Below are 23,797 nucleotides of genomic sequence, written 5' to 3' on the forward strand. Positions count from 1 at the left end.
TAGATTAGAGCTTCTCTCCCCAGAAGGAAAGGGGGAAGAAGCAGTTCAAACCCAAATCTTTGGAGTAAAAATCTAAATTATGAATTACCAGACTTTTTATAAAAAGAAATATAAAAAGAAAATGATGAGAAATTGTTGTTTTGTGTGAGGGTGGGACAGTCCTCTTCCATATCATTTTTGTCTGTCTGAGTCCGGTCTATTCTGTGAGCTAGATTTTATTACTTGGAAAGATTTAAAATGCAGCCAGCTAAAAGAAAAAAAACTTCTATGTTGTAGTTAGAACACTGGGAAAGATTTCTTAACACCTTAATTCCCACTTTCCAAGGAGGAAATGTCTGACTTTTTTCTGTGGATTCCCAACTCTGACCAATCTTGAGGCTACTGAAATAAGGTTAGCTAATTAAAATTATAGAATTGCTAAAATCATATTTTAGCAGATTCCCAAAGTTTTGAGAGCAATGATTGAGGGGTTTGGCAATTAGCCATTTTAAGATTGCAAGACATTGGGGTTATTTCCAGGAATTTATCTTATTCTGAAAGAAGGGAGTGAAAAAGAAAAAGAAAAATTGGGTAAATCACAACTTTTCACTAATTCTTCCTCAAATTCTATCTTGTCCATAGTCCCTTTCTATTCCATTGGGAAAACAACCCTTCAGAAGATATCTCTATACCTCTGATTACTTAGCAAGCTCTACTTCCAGGAGTCCTGAGTGTATCTCAGTTGTGGGGATTGCTAATAAGATTAATATAACCAAGATCCCTGTTTGCTAACCCCTCTCATCTCAGATCAGGTTAAGAAAAGAGAATATTAAAGAATTGCAGGGAAACTCAAATCCTGCCTCATTTGTAGACATAGGGAAAGCAGCAACAGCCGTGGGAACTCCACACAACTTGCCCAAACACATCTCCAGCCCAGCTTGAGGCAGTGAGGATGGAGAAGGGGTCAGATCCTGAAATGGGCCAGAACTCTGGAGAAAGGTGTTAACTCAGTGCAATTGATAAGACAATAGTTATCTAGTTTAGCATGTGAGTTCTCTAGTTGGATATAATTGATTTAATCTTACAACAAATAATGGTTCCCTAGTGATATAATGATGGGTTTATACTCAATATATTGTAATGATGTAATTGTAATAGAATATATAAACTAGGGACAAACACAGCCAAAGAGAGAAAAGACTTGACCAGCCTCCTGGTGGCTCTCTTGCCTCCTGCATTCCTCCACTGAAACCAAGACCCTTTCCGGAGGCCCTCCAGAAAGCTATCCCGGGTCCCTAGGTGAAGGAGACAGACTGTGAAGGAGATAATAAAGATTTTGGACTTTATCCCTGGCTATTCTCATGGTGATTATTCTGCTGAAATCAAGACTGATCTGAAGGTCCTCCAGAAAGCTAGCCAGAACATTACAGAACAAGAGAATATGGGTAACATGATTACCCATAATCAGCATTCCCCGAGTCCTGGCACCTAAAACTACCATTAAAGGAACATCCTGGCACAATCACCCCAGCCTTCAGCAGGGACTGTCCAGCAACTGTCTGAGAAGAATCTGGGTGCTCCTGGAAGCACCCAACATGGCAGTGTGAGATGAGAGTCAATCAGCCTCTGCATTTGGTAAACCCACCATTCTCTGTTTCAGTTGTGGATATGTATTAGCTTGTTTATCTCTGCCCAGTTTTCTGATTTGTAAAGAGAAATAATAATTGTTGTTGTGAAGATCACATGATTACAAAAGTGCTTATCATAAAACAAATGCTATATGAATGCTAACTTCTTTATTGGATATAATTGCTTCATATTTGACAATCTTCTCTGGGCTTTTAGTTGTGACCAACATACAATGTCAATGTTGAAATAAATGATGTGTTTGTATATGTGTGTGTAAATTGAATTAAGCAAATTCAACTAAATTGAGACTTCTCCAGGACTAGGAGGATAGTGCATAGGAGAAAGATAGTCTCTTTCTCTTTCTTTCTTTTTCTTCCTTTCCCTGACTGCAGTAGGGATACTTGAATGAAGGGATGAGAGGGACAGAAAGAAAATATACTGAGTTCAGTGAAATTTTATTTGAGATATAATAGTAAAGCATTTTTAAAGGTGCTGTAATCAAAGCTCACTAAAGGGTTATGTACTTACTATTCTTAACATCTTGATCTGCAGCTCAATCCTGGGGGCTTCTCTGGCTGCATAAAAACTTTCTGTTTCCTGGAGTGTTGGAATCCTTACTAACTGCTAAGTAATTAGAGTTGATCTAATCTTACAAGAAGATGTTTTGGGCAGAACCTGAAACAAGGTACTAAGTAGAACTACCCATAATCCCTCTCTCTGGAAGGAGCATAAATAGGCCAATGGGCCAGTCGGAGAGGCTGGAGAGTGAAGACGCTACAAGTCGAGATTTCAGCGGAATGACATGAAGAGTTGGAGCTGGCTGGAGGCTGAAGAAAACTGAGGCAGAGGCTGAAGGACCAGACCTTTGGATTTGGTGACATTCGGAGAGAGCTCTTGGAACCAAGCAGAGAGATAGGCCTCTAAGCTAACCGGGCTAATAAAAGATCTGAACTTTTATCACCTGGCTGCTTTTTGAGAAGAAAAAGCTCACCAACATTTTGGCGCCCAACGTGGGGCCGATTCAGATCCATCTGAACTAGATCACAACATTTTGGCGCCCTGAACGTGGGACAAACAGACCCCTCAGTGGATTTCAGTGGAAAAGCTCCGATCCTGATTCAAGTGGAAAAGCCTCTGATCCTGATCCAGTGGAAAAAACTTCAACCCAGAAATTAGGGTGAGTGCAACAAAGAAATTTTGTTAGAAGAGTTAAAGTAGAATTTCATCTAAGATGGGACAGATATTTAGAAAACAGTCTGTTTCTGTTCAAGGAAAATGTTTAGAGAGCATTGTCAAAATTATGGAAAGCCAAGGTTTAATTATAAGTTTACAGCAAATCACTGAACTTTTACAAACTGTAAAGGACATATGTCCTTGTTTCTCTCTTGATAAGGAATTAGATCTAAATGAATGGAAATTGGTTGGAGAGGATCTTTGTCAATTCTATGATAAAAATGGGCCTAACTCAATAATTAATACATATAATGTAATACAATTGGCTATAAGAAGTTATTTAAGTGATAGAATGATGAAAAGGAAAGTACAGGAGGAAGAAATGCCAACTTTACTAGGTGAAAAGGAGGACGAATCAGATGAGAATGGAGTTAATTACAATTCTGAGTATGATACTTCACAGCAGGAAGAATTAGGTGATTCCACATCTCATGACCCTCCCCCCACAATGAACCCTTCATGGGTGGAACAAGGGGGAGGGAGAGAGACAGAAACACAGTCAGCTTCTCCTATAAAGCAGAATTTGACAAGATTAGAAAAAGCATTAATTAAAGCAAAAAATGAAGGAGAAGATATATCTGATTTTATAAATGCATATCCTGTGATTGAAGAGCTCAACTCCTCAGGTCAAAAAGAGAGAAAATACACTCCTTTTAATTTGGGAAAAATTAAAGATTTGAAAAAGGCTTGCACTCTTTATGGGGCTACATCATCTTATGTGAAGATGTTACTGGATAATTTGTCTTATGAAATCCTAACCCCGAATGACTGGAAATCCATAGTGAAAACTTGTCTAGAACCAGGACAAAATTTATTGTGGCTTTCAGAGTTTCATGAATTATGTAGGATTCAAGCCCAACGCAATAGGCAAACAGGAGCTATTGTACAAGTTGCTTTTGACCAACTAGCTGGTGAAGGTCAGTATGCAGAGAGTTCAGAACAAACTTATTATCCTATAACAGTGTATGAGCAAATTTCTAAGGCTGCAATAAAAGCTTGGAATTCTCTCCCTGGACAGAAAGATGGAAATAATGCTTTCACAAAAATAGAGCAAGGTCCCAATGAACCTTTTGCAGATTTTGTGGGACGTTTACAAACAGCTGTAATAAGAACCATTGGAGATAATGCAGCAACAGAAATAATGACCAGACATCTGGCTAAGGAAAATGCCAATGAGATTTGCAAGAGAATTATATGGGGGCTAGACAAAGATGCTCCTTTAGAGGAAATCATAAGATGCTGTGCCACAGTGGGCCCAAATGCTTATTATGCCCAGACTATGATGAACATGGAAAGACAAGGTCTTTCTTGGCAGAGGAATTCTAGAGAAACTCGTCGATGTTTTAAGTGCGGAAAAGTTGGCCATTTGAGAGCTCATTGTAGATACAGAGACACAATGAGAAGACAGGGTGAGAGAAAACCCAAAACCCCATGTCCAAAATGTAACCGAGGCTTTCACTGGGCCTCTAAATGTATATTGACCCAGAGGAAGGAGAGGCAAGGCCCAGCTCCAAAGTATCAATCAAAGGACAGGTGGGGCATGATAGCAGCTGAGGTTACACCCAGAGAGACTTTAGAAATTCAGAACTCTGATGTCATCAACCAACAGAAAAGCAATCAGGATTACAGTTGGGAAGAATACAGGCCTTTTAAGACAACAAGACAATATTCAATGCAAATGGCTCCAATGTAATTAACAGATGATGAGGAGAAATCCCAAATTTGGTAAATAGAAGAGAATTAGATAGGTTAACTGCTTGGGGAAGAGGATCTGCTTATATTTCCACAGGTGGAAAAGGAATCAGATGGCTAACAATGAGACTGTCAAAAGAACTTTAAAATCTTCAGCTTTCAGTTCCTGAAAAACCAGCAAGAATCACTGGATTCCCTGAGATGAAAAATTGTTGATGAGACTTTTTGCAGTACTTCAGAGCTTACAGGAATTATTAGATTCCTGGCGCATGAACTAATGGACAATGGATTCCTTATGGACTATTTCTAGGACTTATGGACATTTGTAAATTTTCAGGTCGATTTATGTTGTTACATTACTACTTGCCTGTGTTATATTACTATGTGCTTATGTATTTTAAGCAATTGCAAGAATCATTGGATTTCTTGAGATGAAAGATTGTTGATGAGACTTTTACAGTAGTTAAATTTTCATGTTGATTCATGTTATTTGTTACATTACCACTAGCCTGTGTTATATTGCTGTGTGCTTTTGTAAATTATGTATAATGCCTCCCATATTGATGGATTTATGTATACCATGTATATCTGTTACAAAATTCTGGCCCATATTGATGGATTTATGTGTACCCCCTCAGAAACCCCCTATGTTTTAAAACAAAAGAAAGGGGGAGATGTTGGAATCCTTACTAACTGCTAAGTAATTAGAGTTGATCTAATCTTACAAGAAGATGTTTTGGGCAGAACCTGAAACAAGGTACTAAGTAGAACTACCCATAATCCCTCTCTCTGGAAGGAGCATAAATAGGCCAATGGGCCAGTCGGAGAGGCTGGAGAGTGAAGACGCTACAAGTCGAGATTTCAGCGGAATGACATGAAGAGTTGGAGCTGGCTGGAGGCTGAAGAAAACTGAGGCAGAGGCTGAAGGACCAGACCTTTGGATTTGGTGACATTCGGAGAGAGCTCTTGGAACCAAGCAGAGAGATAGGCCTCTAAGCTAACCGGGCTAATAAAAGATCTGAACTTTTATCACCTGGCTGCTTTTTGAGAAGAAAAAGCTCACCAACATTTTGGCGCCCAACGTGGGGCCGATTCAGATCCATCTGAACTAGATCACAACACTGGAGTGATAGTTTCTTTGTCTGAAAGTTTATTTTACCTATCAGTCTGTTAAATATTTGGGCCATGAATTAATTCCCATCTTCCTTTTGCTCACTGTAGAGAGAAAGCAAAGTTATCGCTCCCTGAACATTCCTCTAAGGAAGCTTATGTACTTTTCTGAGCATGGCTGGATTTTCACCTCACTTTGATTATTGACAAGCCCCTTTATAATTTTTTTCAAGGTTCTGATCAAGTCAAGGCTTTTTAAGACCTTGAAAGCTAAACTGACCTCTCCCCCGGCCTTAGTCCTCCCTAAAGTCTTTTACTACTTCTTAAACAAACTTGGTGTCTTTGAGATGACTCTCCCACCTTAGAGAAGTGGCTGCTACAGTTTTTTTTTTTTTTTAAATTGAGGAAGCCTTTAAGTTTGCCCTAGGCCAGTTATTGGAAATTCTAACTCCCCACCAGGTTCAGAACATTTTTTCCCCTCACCAGAGCTTTAGAATTGGGGAAAGGAAAGGGGAGAGTTATACTGACTCCAAATACACCTTTCATGTTTTACATGCTTATGAGGGCTTTATGTGGAGATTTATTTATTTATTTTTACTGCCACATATTCTCCCATTAAGTATGCAGGGGAACAATTACTGCAAGCTGTTCATGTGTTTAGAGAGATTTCTGTTATGTTTTGTAAAGGACAACAGAAGAGAGATTCACAGGGGAAGGAGGGAAAGGACACACGTGCAAAAATGTTTGTGGCAGTCCTTTTTGTAGGGGCAAGAAATTGGAAACTGAGTGGATGCCCATCAGCTGGAGAATGGCTGAACAAATTATGGTATATGAATGTTATGGAATACTATTGTTCTATAAGAAATTATCAGCAAAATGATTTTAGAAAGTCTTGGAGAGACTTACATGAACTGATGCTAAGTGAAATGAGCAGAACCAGGAGATCATTGTACATGGCAACAGCAAGATTATACAATCATCAATTCTGGTGGATGTGGCTCTCTTCAACAATGAGGTGATTCAGACCAGTTCTAAAAGTCTTGTGATAAAAAAAACCATCAGCACCCAAAGAGAGGGCAGTGAAAACTGAATGTGGACCACAACATAATATTTTCACTCTTTTTGTTGTTTGCTTGCATCTTGTTTTCTTTTCATTTTTTTCCTTTTTGATCTTATTTTTCTTTTGCAGCATGATATTTGTGGAAATATATAAAGAGGAATTGCACACATTAATTATATATTGGATCACTTGCTGATTGGAGAAGGGGATGGGGGAAAGAGAGGAAAAAAATTAAAACAGAGTTTTGAAAAATTATCAGTGTATATATTTTGAAAATAGAAAGGTATAATTAAAAAAAAGAAAGTGATGGAAAATATGAATAAACTAAATGTTTATTTGATATAAATATTTATTTCCAGAGAGCTGATTGTTAAATATTTACCAGCATACCAATTGATAAAGACTATGGGAAAATGACTATTAGAAGGTTGGATAAGTATTCTTTATAAAATTATTTCTGACTAAAAATAAAATCATTTTTTTTCTATCATAAAACAACAACAAAAAAGAAGGATTCACTTTGGCCAAGGGAACAGGCTTGTAGATTCAGGCTGCCTATGTTTCTGTCTGTTTGCCCCTGACCATGGGACCTTTAATTCCCCAACTCCTGACTCCGACACTCCCTCATATAGCTCCCAGGAACAAGTTCTTGCTAAAGAAAGAGGGCACATCCTTTCTCCTTCTGGGTGTTTTCAAACAAGTTCAAGTCAACTTCTAATCCTAGAGACCAGTAAATGAAACTTCTCTTTGGCCTACATCAAGCTACTCATTTGGAAAATAAATGCTCTCCAGTCCCTTGAGATACCTATTTTCATTCGTTACAAGCTAGGAGAGAAAAACAGGTCTGTCAGGCCTGTCCAGTTTGTGCCCAAGTAAATTTTGAAAGTTCTATTAAACCTTCCATTCTGAAGCCTATCTGGAGGAGGATTTACATATCCAGGGAAGGACTGGCAGAAGATTTTACACGTATGTTCCCTTGCAGGGGCTTCAAACTGCTTTTGGTTTTTGTTTACACCTTTACTAATTGGGCAAAATCTTTTCCTTGTGAGAAAGAGAGTGAGAAAGATAACCCACTTAAGATTAATTATTATCTTCGCTCTGCATGTCATCCTCTCTACCCAATGGTTAATGCCTTCTAAACATTATGTTGCTTGCACCTAAGACCACCTGAGCACTCTTTCACTCTGTATAGGACCACACTGTTCCCCTGATTGCCCCTACTCATTTGAGGAAACAAAAGCAGGACTTTGGGGAAAATGTTCTTTGGTATTTATTCTAGGAAAAGATGTCTGGATGTGAAGCATTCATGATAGTTTCATCTCTTCTTCTCCCCCCTCCTCTCTCCTTCCTCCCCCCCCCCACCCAGTCTTTTTCTGGGTGGGGTTCCTGATTACTGTACTTGGTAACTTCCACACTAACCCCACTTTTGTTTATTTATCTATCTATCCATCTATTTTTTTTTGCTCATATTTGTCCTTGCATTTTTAATTTATTCCCCTCCTCAGCCTGGACCCCACTAGGCAGGACTAGCTCTCTATCCCTTATCAGCCTGAAGCAGCTCCAGAAGATGAGACCTTTGTTCCTTTGTATATCTGGGCCAAGACAGTGCTGTAGTAGATAACAGTAACAGACAATGGATAACTGCTGTGCAAGACTGGTATGCAAGAGTGGATTGAATTAATCCAAAAGATGCTAGTATTCTTAATCCAGCTTTTGTTAGCCAAGTATGATATTGTTTCCAAAAGAATTTCTTGGGTTGGCAGAGAAGAATATTAAAGCATTGCTCAGTGTATTTATGAAGGGAGAGAAAAGTCAAAGGACAATGATAAAGTGAAATCCCATCTGAAACCTCAAGTACTCTTAGCTGTTGTTCAGATAGCTTCATTTTCCACTCCTTTAAACCAGTTAGGGAACCATGAGCCACCAATATGCTTTTGTTACCAGAAGAAGGGCCTTGCAGCATGTAGAAAAACGAGGCTTTTCAACTATGAGAAAGTCAGGGAAAGGCCATATGTGGAGGTGTAGAGGAGGAGCAGGAACAAAAACTCATCTTTTATTTGTTCCAGTCCTGAAGAACTTGCTCCAGTCACTACAGTCTGCCTTTCTCTGCACCAAGGAATCAATGGTTACTTGATGATACATTTTATGATTGTTTGGTAGATACTGGAGCTTCCCTTTTATTACTAAATAAAAAGTCATACCAATCTTGCAGTCTTATTGGTCTCGATTGTAGAGGCCTCTGAAGAAAAACAGACTTTCTATTATTGTACGCTGAAATGGTTACCATCATCCCATTATCTTAAGTTGAGCATCCCTTTCTTATTAATGCCTGATAGCCCTGTTAATTTACTAAATTGAGCTCTCTTGTGTAAATTGAAAGCTACAATCTCCTGTCTTCCCTATGGTTCTCTCTCTTTATATTTCCCAGAGGACGCTTTCTCCCTGTTTCCTCTGTTGATAGTTGATGATAGTTTTAAGGATGATTTCCCTGATTTTCAAGCCAATTTTGATAAAGAAAAAAAATAGAAGAAAATGTAAAACACATCATTCCAGTGACCTGGAAAATAGATCTGGGAGAAACATTCAAGAATTAATGGACTTCCTGGAAACCATGATGAAAAAAAGATCCTAGACATCATCTTTCAGGAAATTATCAAGAAAAACTGTCCTAATGTCCTAGAACCAGAGAGTAAAATAGCCATTGAAAGAATTTCCTAATCATCTCCTGAAAAAGATCCCAAAATGAAAACTCCAAAGAATATTATGGTTAAATTTTAGAATTATGGGATCAAGGAGAAAATATTGTAAGCAGCCAGAAAGAAACAATTCAAATATCTAGGAGCCATAGTCAGGATTACCCACGACCCAGCAGCTTCCACTTTCCACTTTCTGAAAGGCAAAGGAACTTGGATTGCAGCCAAGAATCAAATAAATATCCAGCAAATTGAGCATTATATTTCAGGCAAGTAGATGGACATTCAAAGATACAGGTGAATTTTATTTCTTATAAAAAGACCAGAGCTGAACAGAAAATTTGATCTCCAAATACAGAGTTTGAGAAGCATAAAAAGGTAAAAAGGAAAGAACTCTTGAGAACGATATCTCTTTTATGGGTATACTTAAAGAGTGCAAGTATAATTTGATTTTATTGTGATAATATAAAAAAGAAACTAGAGGTGGAAAGGGGATTGTACTGAAAGAAGAGAAAAATGGAGGTAAAATGAGGTAAATTACATCTCATGAAGAGGCAAAAAAGACATTATAATTGAGAGAAAGAAGAAAGGGGATGAACATTGTGTGAATCTTACTCTCATCAGATTTGTCTCAAGAGAGAATATTGGACATACTCAGCTTCCCAGAGAAACTTGTCTTTCTCTATAGGGAAATAGGAGGGAAAAGGTACAAGAAAGAGGGAAGGATTGTAAAAAGTAAAGGCTGTTTGAGGCAGGTGGTGGTCAGAAACAAAATACTGGAGAGGAGGGAAAGGGGCAAAGGAAAGAAAAAATACAACTTGGGGAAAATAAGATGGTAGGAAACAAAGAATTAGTAATTATAATTGTTAATGTGAATGGGAAGAACTCTCCCATAGAATGGAAGCAGATAGCAGCCTGGATTAAAAATCAGAATCCTACAATATGTTATTTACCAGAATCTCTTCCCTATATCAATTCAGCTTGCTCAATAACTCTCAGAGGACAGCTGAGTCATTCCATCTGATATCCCTGATTCTCTGTGGACTATTTTATCCTCAAATATTTTAGTTGTGTCTCTTTGTGACCCCATAGACCAGAGCACAATAGGCCCTTCTATCTTCTCTTGAAGTCCAAGTTCATGTTTATTGCTTCTGTGACACTATCCCTATCATCTATGATAAGTTCTGTCTTGTTATTGATGATCAACTTACTGGTGGGTACAGGATTTCTCAGCATTTATCGCAAAGATTTGCTAAAGGAAATTGTGCCTTGGTTTGGTCCTCCAGCATGTACTGACTTTGATAGGGTAACCCATTTTACTGATATAATTTCCCAAGTTTACTTGTATCTTTGGATAACTCTCAAATTTCGTACCCCTATCAGCTTCATAGTTCCTTGCCATATGAATAAAGAACTTAAAATTCTTCTTGGCAAATTATGTTCTGAAATTTACCAGAAATAGCCAGAAGTACTTCTCTTTGCTTTGTTTCATCTGTGAAGTAGACCTAAAGGGAACTGCATCATTCTCCTTCTGAAATACTATTAGGTCATCCTCCCCTTAAAGCAAAACCCTGATATACATCTTTGCTAGGACGAGATATATCTGCTACCTTTTATATATCTAGCTGTTGTAATAAAAACAATAATCCATGATTTAAAAAATAATCCATGATGAAAAAAAAATCCATGAAGCAGAAATTGCAGTACAGATCAGTACTTTAGATATTTTGCTACATGACTTCTATCCTGATAAAGTTTACACCAATTTCTAGTGAACCAGCTAGACTCATCCTGCCTTGGGAAGATCCATTGCAAAGCCTACTGACCACTCAGATTTATTGAGGGTATATTGCAGTTTTGTTGTCATTTTAATTCTAGTATGATTGTCTAGTTTTCTCCTTTTAAGCTCTATTCTTTCAAGGTGTTTGGGCAGTAAATAATACTATCATTAGACTTCATGGTCAGGTAGGACCCACACTAAGCCAAAAACATTGGGCATATACCATCAGCTTCATTAGCACATTACTGTCTTGTGGGTGTCTATTCCTATGTGGGGAAATGAAATCATGCCACAATTTGCAAATTAGAGTGGATACAAATTACCTAATGAGTCATTTGCATTTTTTTGTTATCTTAAAATTCTTAGTGCCAATTTGAATCCATTTAATTGTGCACAACCAGTGTCAGTGATATTGCAACATCTCAAGAATTTGCAAGTTTAGCATTTCATCTTCAGTGACTTTCAAGTATTGGGTTTCCCCAATCTCATTTCCACTGAAGTTGAAAAGCTCCCTTAAAACATAATTCAAGTCATCACTCAGACACCCAGTGCTACCTCCTTTTTAAGATAGAGGCTAATTCTTTAGCAAAGGGCTGTCCTGAAGAACTGTTTAGTCTTAGAAGAGCCTGTGCTCTTATTAATAAATGCTGTTGTTCTTACAAAATTGTTTAGGGAAAATTGTTAAGAAGTATCCTCGAGCTCCAAAGTTCTATAAATGATACCAACCGAATTTTGGCAGAAGCTTATGGAGCACTTATAGTTCATGGCAGGATCTGGTTTTCTCCAGGCTAGGAGAAGTTGTGTGATTTACTCTAATTAAATTTGCTCTTTTGTATATAACTTATCTTACTTTTAGTAATAGGGTTTTCTTAAAATTGATTCCTAGAGATTATGGTATTGACCCAGAAGTATTTTTACAAGGATGAATTGTCCTTTAATCCAGCATTTTTTGGCTTTTGTAACTATTGCTTCAGTTTTACTAATCATTATAGAGTGATGGGGACAGCTAGGTGGTATAGTCCAGAACCTTTTCTATTTTTTCTACTTATGACAGCTTTTTGGCTGAAAAATTTTTATGTGATCCCGAGTACATAAGATATATTAAAAAAGGCATACAAACCAAACATAAAAAATCATAATTTCATGATCCCCCCATCTTCATTTATGAGTCTCTATATGGGATCATGAATGACAGTTTAAGAAACTGGGACATAGTGGATAGAGCACTGGATTTGTAATCAGGGAGACCTGACTGGCCTTTGATACTTATTAGATCTGTAACACCGGGCAAGTCACTTCAATTTAGTTCCTCATCTATAAAATGAAATGGAGAAGGAAATGGCATGCTAGCATCTTTGCCAAGAAAACCTCAAGTGGGGCTACAAAGAATCAGGTAGGATTGAGTGACTGAACAAAAACAACATGGAGTGAAAGAATTTTTTTTTATTTTGTTATTTGAGAAAGACTTAATGATTCATGGCAGGCATGATCTCTCAAGAATCAAAGGAGGTGAATTGTGAAATTTAAAATTGATTTTTAATTCCATTCTTAAAAATGGAATTAGTCAAGCTCGCATAGATTTAATATTTTTCCTTCCTGTATTGGTCTGAATACAGTACTCATACAAGTGTACTCAGATAACCTCGGATCATTTCTTATGATTTGTATAATTTTACTCACCACTCACATTCTGGAGGAACTTATCTAAAAGTTATTTTCATCATTATAAATTGTTACTTCTTCAAATGAATCAAATCTCATTGCCCTGCATATTCCTCTCATGATCTGAGAACTGATCTCATTTCTCAAGGATGTTGTCATAGAGAGAAGTGAGATCACATTGCTTCTACTTCGTCAAAATGTCCAAATTGCCAATCGAAATTGCCTTACCTTTGTCTCTCATGTCTGAGACTGGATTTGAACTCAGGTGTGTTTCTAACTTTTTATTGAGATAGTAGTACTAGTATTTGAGGGTTATTGAGGAAGCTATATTTATAAAAATTCTACTCCATATGCTTGAATATCCAAAGTGATATTTGGAAGCCAAGCATTTTTACTAAAACTTCGTGTGGCAAGGGCCTTTGTGGCTTGAAACCTCTTCTTCCCCCCCATCCTCAAATGGAAAAACCAGTAATTTGTGGTTGATGGTTACTAAATAGAAGACCAAACTGATCAAATGAGATAACAGAAAGAGACCTGGGAAAATCAGTCAAGGCTCTGATGCACAGAGTAACTTCATAAAGTAGGAGGCCAGGAAAGTTATCTAATGGTCATTCTTTTTGCAGAAGCATCAGGTACATTCTATTTGTAGAAGAATTTCATGAAGACCATAAACCAAACTAATTGAAATTTTATTAATTCATTAAAATCATCCACAATTTATTTAACAAGAAGTTTAAAAAGATAATTACTTTTACAAATTTCTCCAGATTTGTATCTGGAGACAAGTCACTTGTCAGATGCTAATATACATAATATATATTCTTCAAGTAATAAAATCAGAAGAAATACAATATTTTACTTTTCCACAAACTCCTAGAAAATACTAATTGTTTGGAGTAGCTGAGATGAGTTTATTAACATTCAATGTTCAAATTAATTTTTTTATTTCAAGTTTTAAAATGGACTTTAAAATATAATCAGCTATTCCTTAAATTTTTTTAAAATTGTAAACTTAACCATCAACAAAAACAAATACTTCTTTCAATGTAAAACAAAAACCAAACAAGGCCAGCCCCAAATTTAACTAAAGGAAATATTTCAAATGTGAATTTGTTATCCTAGCAGATTATTGGATTTCTATTGGTTCAGATTTCAGGTTTACTAAATGTACATGCTATTAAACAAGATTCAAATTGGTATATCTGACCAGTCAGTTTTTCAAATTTAGCACACTCCTACAGGAATCGTCAACTACTTTAGAAGTTACTATTTGTTTCATTGAAGTAACCATTCTAGTCAAGTCCAGCTCTATTTGAAAGGCAGTGTGTGAATATTCAGAATCTTTTAAAATTAGATACCATTTAAGGAAGCATATCACAAAAACAAGAATTTTAAGTTTACAGGTTAACTCAGAGAACATCTTTCACATGCCAAATTTGGTTCCTAAATGTACTTATTTACTATGGACAAGATAATTTTATTTTCTTTATCCTCTCTTATTACAAAAAATATAAACAATATTTATAAGCTGTGTTGTCTTGTCAAAAGTTTTTGCTTTTTTTAATGTTTTGACGGTAGACTTTCTTCATAAATTTTCGAAACTTCTTTAAATAATAGAAGTAACTGATAAGTAGGCAAATGAAGATGACAATTATCATAAAAAGCATGATAAATAAAACCATAACAGGATCTGTTCTGAAAAAAAGCAAAATGATTAAAAATTAGTTGTTATGCCTGAGTTTATTTTTACTCTTCTTTATTTCTGGGCAAAAAACAAGGGCAAAACAACTTGAGACAGGAACATTTCAGAGAGAGCTTTGTATCTATCTCTTTCTCGACTTCTCTCCCTTTCTTTCCTTCTCTTTTCCTTCCTCCCTTCCTCCTTTTTTTCCTTCTTTTCTTCCTGTAGTGCATAAGGAACATATAACTATGCTTGCTTAATTAATATCCTACATTTCTTCTGCATATGTGTTGAACTTATTTGGCATGTATTTTCGCTTCTAGTCCCTTTGTAAGCATTCAACAACTGTTTTTCTCCTGTAGTATATCCTAAGCCCCACTGATGAGTGTTTAGGATTTTTCAGATGAATTCTTTGGCAGCATATAGCACAAACCTATATGCTTCCAACCAATTAACAAATGTTTATTGTTTGTATGATGACTAGAACTTCATGAACTGCTATTCACATTTGTCATCTATAGCACTCAAATAGAAATCTTCCTAGATAATTAATCATAAGGTAAACATTATTACTGCATTTATTTAAATACTGATTGTATTGGTTTATTAAATTATAGAATCTTAAAGATTTAACTTTAGAAATTCTCTAGTCCAACTCCATAAACAATGGTGATCTCGATCCTGGAACATTGCTTCCAATACCTAAAGAATTAAGTTAAATAGCTTGTTATATGTACATGCTATCACTGGAGGGCAGCAGAGATAGAGGAACAGTCCAGGAGCAAACTAGCACACAGGTTGGTTGACTGGAAAAGTTATTTAAATTTAAAGGGAACAAAGAGATCATCTAGTTCAATCTTCTTGTTTTATAGATGAGAGAATTATTTTTTAAAGATTCCAACTCATTCTAGGTTATAAAAGCAGTATGTAAACCAGAGGTTCCTTGACACTAGGATTCAATAATTTAATAAATATCCTGTTTTAAAGAAATACAATGATAATGTTATCTTGGAAAATTTCTTAAAATTTCTATTTGAGAACTATAGATGGCAAATCTAAATGAAAAGTGTGAATATTTACAAAATTATAAATTGCTCCGATTAACAGAAGAGGAAATAGAATACTTATATAATCTTATTTTAGAAAAAAGAACTTAAGCCATAAATAAGGTCCTTAAGGAAAAAAGTCTCAGAATCAGAAGTAGATTCTACCAAGAATTTGAAAAACAATTCCAATAAATTATTTGGAAAAATAGCAAAGAAAGTGTTTTTCTTTTATGACACAAATATGATGCTGATACCTAAAACAGGAAGAGCAAAAACAGAGAAAGAAAATTACAGACCAATCACTAAAGTGAATTGAGCAGAACCAGGAGAACACTGTACACAGTAAAAATAATATTTATTGTATGATAAATAACTGAGAATTAATTATTCTAAGCAACTTGATTTTCCAAAACAACCCCAAAGGACTCATGATGAAAAATGCTATTTGCTTCCAGATGAAAGAAGAAAGTTATGAATAATGTTAAATAATGCTTCAAGCTGCACTCAAGACTCCAACTTTATTTCTATTTTTATTTTTGTTGCAACATAGTAAATATGAAAGGGTGTTTAATTGTATAATATACATGTAAATGTGTATTATATGTATAATTACATAATATTGTATAATATAAATACATAATGGATATCACATTCTTTGCCTTCATACTAGGCAGGTTGAAGAGAAGTTAGGAGGGGACAGAACTCCAAAAAAAATGATAAAAAGCAAAAATATTTAATGAATTGAGCTTGTCTAGGGTTTATTTCTGGTGTGGAGGTTGAACCTAATGATTTCTAAAGGCCTGCTAAACCTCTAAATATAATTGTGTGGTATTTTTATTCATAGAATTCAGTTCAGACAATTTAATTAAATAAAACTTTATTAAGCTGCCTGAAGCAGCAAGGATTATGTTACACAAGTCAGATAGCTGCTACCACCTTGACTATTATTTCCCCTCAGAATCTAGGGGAGGGAAAACAGGACTCTAAACCTGAAATCTCCCCAGTCTGGGGTCTCTTCCCTTTCTTCCCTTCCTCAGTCCCTCAGCACCAGCTTTGTCATTCTGATCTTTACATGATGATCCTCATCATGGAGGAAGGAGAATAATCCATGTAGAAAGGCAGCCAAACTTGGCCTCCTCAACAATGGTAGCCAGTAGAAGCTGGAGAAAAAAAAAGTTCTCAAAACTCAGTCCTTGGCAATGTCAGATTACTCAAAATGGAAAAAACCAAAAGATTAATGGAAGCCATACCATCTGCTTTGCTCCTGATGTCTAAAACACTATGGGATCTTTTTATCTGGCATGTGGTCTCCCACTTTAGATCATGAACTCTGTGAGAACAATGAGTCTTGCTTTTCTATGTGTATCACCAACACTTTGCAATATAAGTGCTTAATATTCATTAAAATAAAAGTAGTAAGAAGAAGAACTACGATTCAAATGCATCTTTTCTGATTACAAATTCAGTGCATTTTTCTCCTATGTCAAAGTTATATCTGGCTCTTTGTAGCTAGAGAGATTATGGATCATAAAATTTTGCTCCCCAAAATCAAAGGATAGAAGAGGGATAGAATCCAGAGGGACCAATTGAGGTAACACATATTACTTGAAAACACTAAGTATTAGTGATTTGAAACACTAAATAAAATGAGCTTTCTTCATAAAGGACTTGAGAAAGAATCTAGAAAGAGATAGATCTGAGAATGCACATCATTTATCAGTCTTTGGTATGGATGGTCAAGTCAGAAGTAGATAATTATTTTGGGGTATAGAAACCCAGAGTCAGGAATTGATAGGGATGAAGTCTGTGTCCAAAGTCAAGGCTCAAATAGGAAAGTCATGTTATAAGCAATGAGGGGGGAAAGGAGTCAAGTTTTGAACTATTTCTGCCTCTTTTTGTTAAAATGGTACGATTCCCTGGTTGGCCCCAGCGCATCATAATTATATTCTACATATTATATCCATTGGGCATATGAAGTTTGCCTTGTATTCCTGACCACTTGTTCAATTTTCTTTATTATCTACTCTATAGCAGTGAGGGTTGTGGAGATAGCTTTCCTTTGCATTGTGAATGGTAGTACTAGTGGGCATCTTTGCATCTATGTCTGATAGGGGACTAGCTTCTTGATCTATACTTACAAATGCAGTTCTGTAGCATTCATTGGAGGCACCTTTTTATAAGGATGTCTTTAGACATGGTCACATATTAATCTTCAGGATAAAAGTGGAGAGGAATACTGGAGGATGTTAGATCCTCTCACATTAGCCAGTTCAAGATCTAATCTAAATACAATTCCTTTAAGCCAAAGAATGAATAGGACATTATCCAGTGGGATAAACCATTGGTACATAATATAACACTAATAAAACTGATGTTGAAATGATTAAGTCCAGTGAAAAAAGGAAGTTGGGTCATCTGGGAAAGACTTGAGTCACTTTCAAGGACGTCAGGTGGTAAAGGTCAGAGCCAGATTGATCCTTGGCATCAGGGTGTCTGGGTTGGTGGATCACGTGAGCTCTAGAGTTCTGAGTAGGGCTAAAGTCAATTGAGTGTTCTTATTAAACCCAACACCAAAATGGCGAGCTCCTGGGAGTGGAGGAGCACCAGAATGCCTAAGGAGCGTCAGAAAGGCTCAGGTTGGTAACAGATTCGGTCAATATTTTCATATAAGTTGCTGGTGGGATTGAATCTGTGAGTGGATACTATACTTTTAAACTTGGTAGACAAAAAAAAATAAGAAAGAAAGAAGGTAGTGTGGTGATTTTCTTCTTTTAAATATAATAGTTCTCTCTATGAGAGAAGGTTTCTGGAGGAAGAAAGGAAGAAAAAAATCAAGAAATTCAGAGATAGACAGAAGTAAGATCTTTTCAAATAACCAAGATTCAAATAGGTAATGACTATCCTTTGATAGCAAATAGAGCAAGGCAAATGGTTGTGGACAATTGTTTCAATGACTTTTGAATTATCTCTATCCTTTAAAAAAATTGGCATGAGCTAAAGGCAGTTGAGATATAGAAAACCCTTTATCAGAGGAGCTGTATAAAGCCTGAAAACATGAAATTACTCTAACATCCATCACAAATACTTATCTGGCCTCTGAACCATTCTAGTGATGAACTCACCATTTCTCAAGTCAGTCATTCCATTTATGATAAGCCCTCATTTTAGCAAGTTCATTTTTCTATGCTCCCTTGCAACTTTCTACCATTGGTTCCAGTTCTGCATTCTGAAAGGATCCTGAGTGAGTTTATTCCCTCTCCTATAGTTCTTCAGCTATATGAAGGCACTCTCTTACCTTCTCTTTTCTAAGATAACACTTTTTAGTTCCTTAAATGCATTTTCATATGATATTGTTTTGAGTTGTTCTCTTGATATACTTCAGCTTTTTCCTTTAAAAATGTGGCATCTAAAATTGTACCCAGTAATCAAACCGATTTAGTACAAGAATGATTGTTGTACTTCTATCAATTTAGCCTAAAATAACATGGGGCAATTTTATGCCATAATGCTTTGGGCAGCCGCATTGCAACTTAAGACTGATGTTGAGCTTATGTAAACCCCACACAGTTTCCTCTATTGAATGACCATTTGTGTATATCTCCCTTATCCTATAGATACACAGTGGATTTTGTATAGGGTTCAACATTAGTTTCTTCTAAATTTCATCTTGTTAGATTTAACTTAAAATTCTTGCTAGTTGAAGTTTTTACACTGTCCAGTTCTTAGGGTAAGTTACCCATAGCTCTTTTAGCCAAATCAGTTTTCTTGCTATTGTTCTTTCTCTTATATTGCATAAGATGTCACCCATCCCTTCCTCTTCATGTACATAAGATCCCTCATTCTCTTCAAAGATCTGCTTCTAGTGGCCACCTCTTATAGAAAGTGCTAGTGCTCTTTTCCCAGAAATTATTTTATATGTATTTCATATTTCATTTTCTATGTCCATGACGGGGCTATTTGTTCCATCTTTCTCTACCCTTAGATTAAAGGTTTTGAGGGCAGGGGCTGTTTGACTTCAGATCTCTAGTGTTTGTTGAAACAAATCATTGAAAATAAGAGAAAGTATCTGTTGCAAATCTTATTTTCTATTCTTTCGATAAGAGAATAATTCTATGTTAAAGCTCAGTTCTTATATCTTGATAATAGAAATTTTGTATTGTCTCAAGGATTGACTTTAGAAAAAAGTTGATTGCTTTGAAATTCAAAGCCAGCCTTGGGCAGTATAGACCATAATCTGAGCTACCAAAATTAACTACACTCCCTTCTTGTATTCACTTCCTTAAAATGCAGGTACAGGGTTCTAGAAGGCTTGAGGAAATATCAAATTTAAATTATAAAAAGTGACATTAGGTCCTAGCTGTCTGTAAGAGGATTATATTTTCAGTTAAACAAGGTGATCTCTGTGTGACCTTTAAAAATTCCCTGAACAGCTATTTGCCTTCATTTTTCATCTGTAAAAAATGAGAGGTTTACACAAATTAGATTATCTCAAAATTCTTTTCCCATTAAAAATGGAAATGTATTGTCTCTACGTTCCCAAATTTTCTGAGTGTAGAAAGACTGGTACATTAGTACAGATAAAAAAGATTTAACTATTGAAATTCATAGTTCTGGGTATACCATTTTAAAATTAAAATTAGGACTTTTTTGACCCTGTGATCCTGATTTTGAGCTGAAGCATAAGTGAAAAGTCCTGAAATACGTGTTTCCTTGGTTTGATCAGCAGGTGACACCATCATGATATAAGGACAAGACTGCTGTATATGGAACATGAAGAATCCAAGGTAAAGGGAGAAGCACAGTTTCAGTGCTTGCAGCGGGAAGAAAAATAAGGTTATTTCCTAGCCCAACCTAGCCTTCCAAATCAGCCATTTTTGATTCAGAACAAGAATGTATTTACTGACATCTAAAAATCACAAATGTTTATTTTTCCCCAAAGACACAAATTTTATTTCTATTTATTTTTCATTATACAATACAGTAAGGTACCTTTTTGATAATAAGGTTTAGAGAAGGTAGAACCTTAAAAAACAGATTGTTTCTTCACTTTCCCCCCACTTTTTTTGGTATTCAATAAGGAGATCTAGTATGTTTTTAATAATTCCCCTCTTCCCCGCCCCCCCCCCCCCCCATTGATTTCTTACTTTGGAAGTATGCCAAATGTCTCAATTGCAAAGGTGACTGTTAGTTCACAGAAACTACAAATAAAAAAAATTAAACAAGAAAAACATGCTGAAAAATTCAGTTTCAACACAATCCATATTAATATAACTAAACCATTTAATGTGAGATTAAAGTCACTTAATAACTCCCATTCTCTATAACAGAGCATATCCTACTTTCCCTATATTGTATCTAATCCACCTGGTAGAGTTTGTTATAGTAGTTACCCAGATAATTTAAATAATTAATAAAATTATTAATGTCATAATTAGAAATTGAATCTTTGGTTTCAAAGGTGAAGAGACATTAGAACTTGACTTAGGTGGTTGTAGTGAGTATATAGAGAGGAATAGATATGAGATATTTCTGGGATGCAAGTGATAGATAGCCCTTTGAATACATGAAGATAGCTATCATAAATTCCTCCAAGACTTTTCTTCAAATTAAACATCCTTTTCCTTTTCTTTTTTTCTTAGACTGGGTTTCCTTATCTTGGCAGCTTAGAATTCCCCAATATCAATGCTGGTTGCCATAGAATCATCTCCTTTTTATTGTAGTAAGTTTATTTATTTTTGGTGATTGATAGGATTTTGCAGCTAATGGGATGGGGTAAAGTAAGAGTTATAGATGATTATGAGAAGATGGGTCTGGGTGACTAGAAGATGGGTTTGGAGGGAAGAGCAGGATTTGTTCTAAGGTGATGAGTTTAATTTTGGACACACTGCTTTTGAGGTGCCACTAGAAAAGATGCAGTTCTCCTGGAATTAGCCAGAGATGAAAGACTGGAATTTTGGGAAGAGATTAAGGAAGAAGAAATCAATTTATATGTATTCTGCATAACTGGTAATTGAAGCCATGAGAGCTGCTGAGAGAGAAGAGAGCCAAAGACACAATCTTAGGAGGCCTCCCCATATAAAGGATAAGAAGAGAGAATTCATTAAAAAAAACTAGAAATCATGAGAGTGTACTATTATAAGAATAGTGAGTAGAAGCATCAGTCCACATTGTCAAATGCTGCAGAAATATCAAGGAGGACAAGGGTAGAAATAAGACCATTGGATGTATTGGTAAGGAGATCACTAATGAGATTGGAGGAAGATATTTCAGTAGAGTGGTGGAGAAAGAAGCCACATGGGGAATTATTGGATGGTGAAGTAGTGGAGTTCTCTCTGTTCTCAGAGTCTACTGCTCTGTCTTTAATTTTGATAACGAAGGGGAGAGAAGAATTAGGATGACAGTTCAAGGCAGAGATGGTGCTTAAAGGAAGGTTTAGGATTTTCCATTTGTTTGTTTTTAGGATAGAGAATTCCTGACCATGAGGTGGTAGGAGATTAAAAATGCCTAAGAATTTATGGGAGGTAAATATATTATTATTTACAAAGTAACTCCAGCTATATAGAGAGAGAGCACTCCATTTCTGGTGGAGATCAGAGATTTCAAGGAGGAGAAGGCATTTGAATTGAGCTTTAAAGAATGCATTAAAAATTCAACAGAAAAGAAGGACATTATAAGAATAGCAAAGAAAAGGAACAAAGAGGTAGAACAGAAAAGCATTGGATGTGTTCAAGAGACAGAGAGAATATTTATCCCTTCCACATAGAAATTTTCCTCCTTGTGTTTAGATGTATCCTGGGTAAGCATTAGAAATTAAATTTTGGGAGAGTTTTGTGAAAATTGCAGACAACATGTAAAGGCCAGAAGAGAACACAGAAAAAGTTTAGAAATTCAGAAATGCAAAAAATATATGTTTAGTACTAAATAATATCAATTTTTTAAATTTTTAATATTGTAATAATTCAGACTTCTTTTCTGGTAGGAAGGTGGGGTCAAACATTTGATACAGGCTTTCTAGATTGTGGGGGTGTCCTTCTTCCATCCTTTGTGATGTGGAAAGGATAGCTGAAGTCCACATCATTAGGCACATGTGGAAGGAAGAACAGGTAGATAAAGAAATTTGGGAGGTTATAGTGATTTCTTACATTTCCAGTGGTATCATTTATTACTTTGTAGCTTACCGGGATGTCATCTTTATGAGAGTTGAACTGTTTTGAATCTGTATATTGTATTTCTCCAAGAAGAATATTAAGCCTCTTGACAGTAGGAAGGACATCTTACAACATTCAGCACATACTAATGTATTCAGCAATATTTGTTGAATTGAATTATCTCAGTCATAGTTGGCAATCAATAGTCATGTGGCTCAATCAAGCAATTGAATTTTGTCATTTGGAATTTAATTAAAATAGAAAATTGTGCAACAATTTTAAAAAGCATCTCTAAATTTCAAAAGGTTATTCCTAAAGAAAACAGATATCTCAGAGCTTATTGTGGCTTTCCTTTTGGGGATTAATTTTCTAATACTGTAGAACAGTGGTATCAAATTTGAATAGAATGAGTGCCATTAAACTGTACATCAGGATCTTTGTGGGCTACATGCATATTGACTTACAAAATCACATGTTAAATATTTGTCAATTATATTTCAATCTAATTAAGCCCACAATATGTTTGACCCTTGTGTTATAGAAAGCATTTTAAGGAAAATAAGGCAAAAAATTTTGCCCTGGGGGTAGCATTGCTACAATTTATATAATCACATTTTTGGATTGTATGCCAGTGAGTTGGATTGACTAAATATTTTACCCTTCTTCTATACTCATTTGGACATTATAGAACGCCTGTTTTATGGGAAAGATTTGAAGTAATTTTGGGAAGGAGTAAGTTTTTTCTGATATTATTATCACTTTTAATTCAATCCAACAAGCATTATTTTGGTTCTTAACACATGAGCAGCAATAGTAAAAATAACTGTAAAATTCAAGCGTGGAAGAAAGTGTAGAGAATAAATGGGAAAGTTCATTTTATTGTTGGTTTCTTTTTTTTTTTTTTCATCCTGCTTTTCATACTTTCTTCTGAAATCAAAGAAAGAGTGTTCCTTTTCTACTCTGAAGCAATCCTCTCTACCTTGTACTCTGGATCCCATTTTTTCATGTTATTTCTCTGGTTCAATTCCATCTTCAGTTTTCTCTTGTGCTTTCAAACATTCTCAGCTTTTCTCACCTTAAAAAT

The 23,797-nt window shown here is 35.8% G+C and overlaps 1 protein-coding gene across 1 annotated transcript in view; it reads right to left on the reverse strand.

The window, feature by feature from the left end:
• Positions 1-13,546: 13,546 nt before the first annotated feature.
• Positions 13,547-23,797, reverse strand: part of LOC127559568 (cation channel sperm-associated auxiliary subunit epsilon-like) — a 124,815-nt gene continuing 114,564 nt past the window's right edge. Inside the window, 3 exon segments of the mRNA XM_051993459.1 lie at positions 13,547-14,430; positions 14,433-14,533; positions 20,710-20,763. Of these exon segments, the coding sequence (XP_051849419.1) occupies positions 14,360-14,430; positions 14,433-14,533; positions 20,710-20,763 (226 nt within the window). The 3' untranslated portion in view covers positions 13,547-14,359.

This window comes from Antechinus flavipes, chromosome 4 (genome assembly GCF_016432865.1).
Source record: "Antechinus flavipes isolate AdamAnt ecotype Samford, QLD, Australia chromosome 4, AdamAnt_v2, whole genome shotgun sequence".
Classification (NCBI taxonomy): Eukaryota; Metazoa; Chordata; class Mammalia; order Dasyuromorphia; family Dasyuridae; genus Antechinus; species Antechinus flavipes.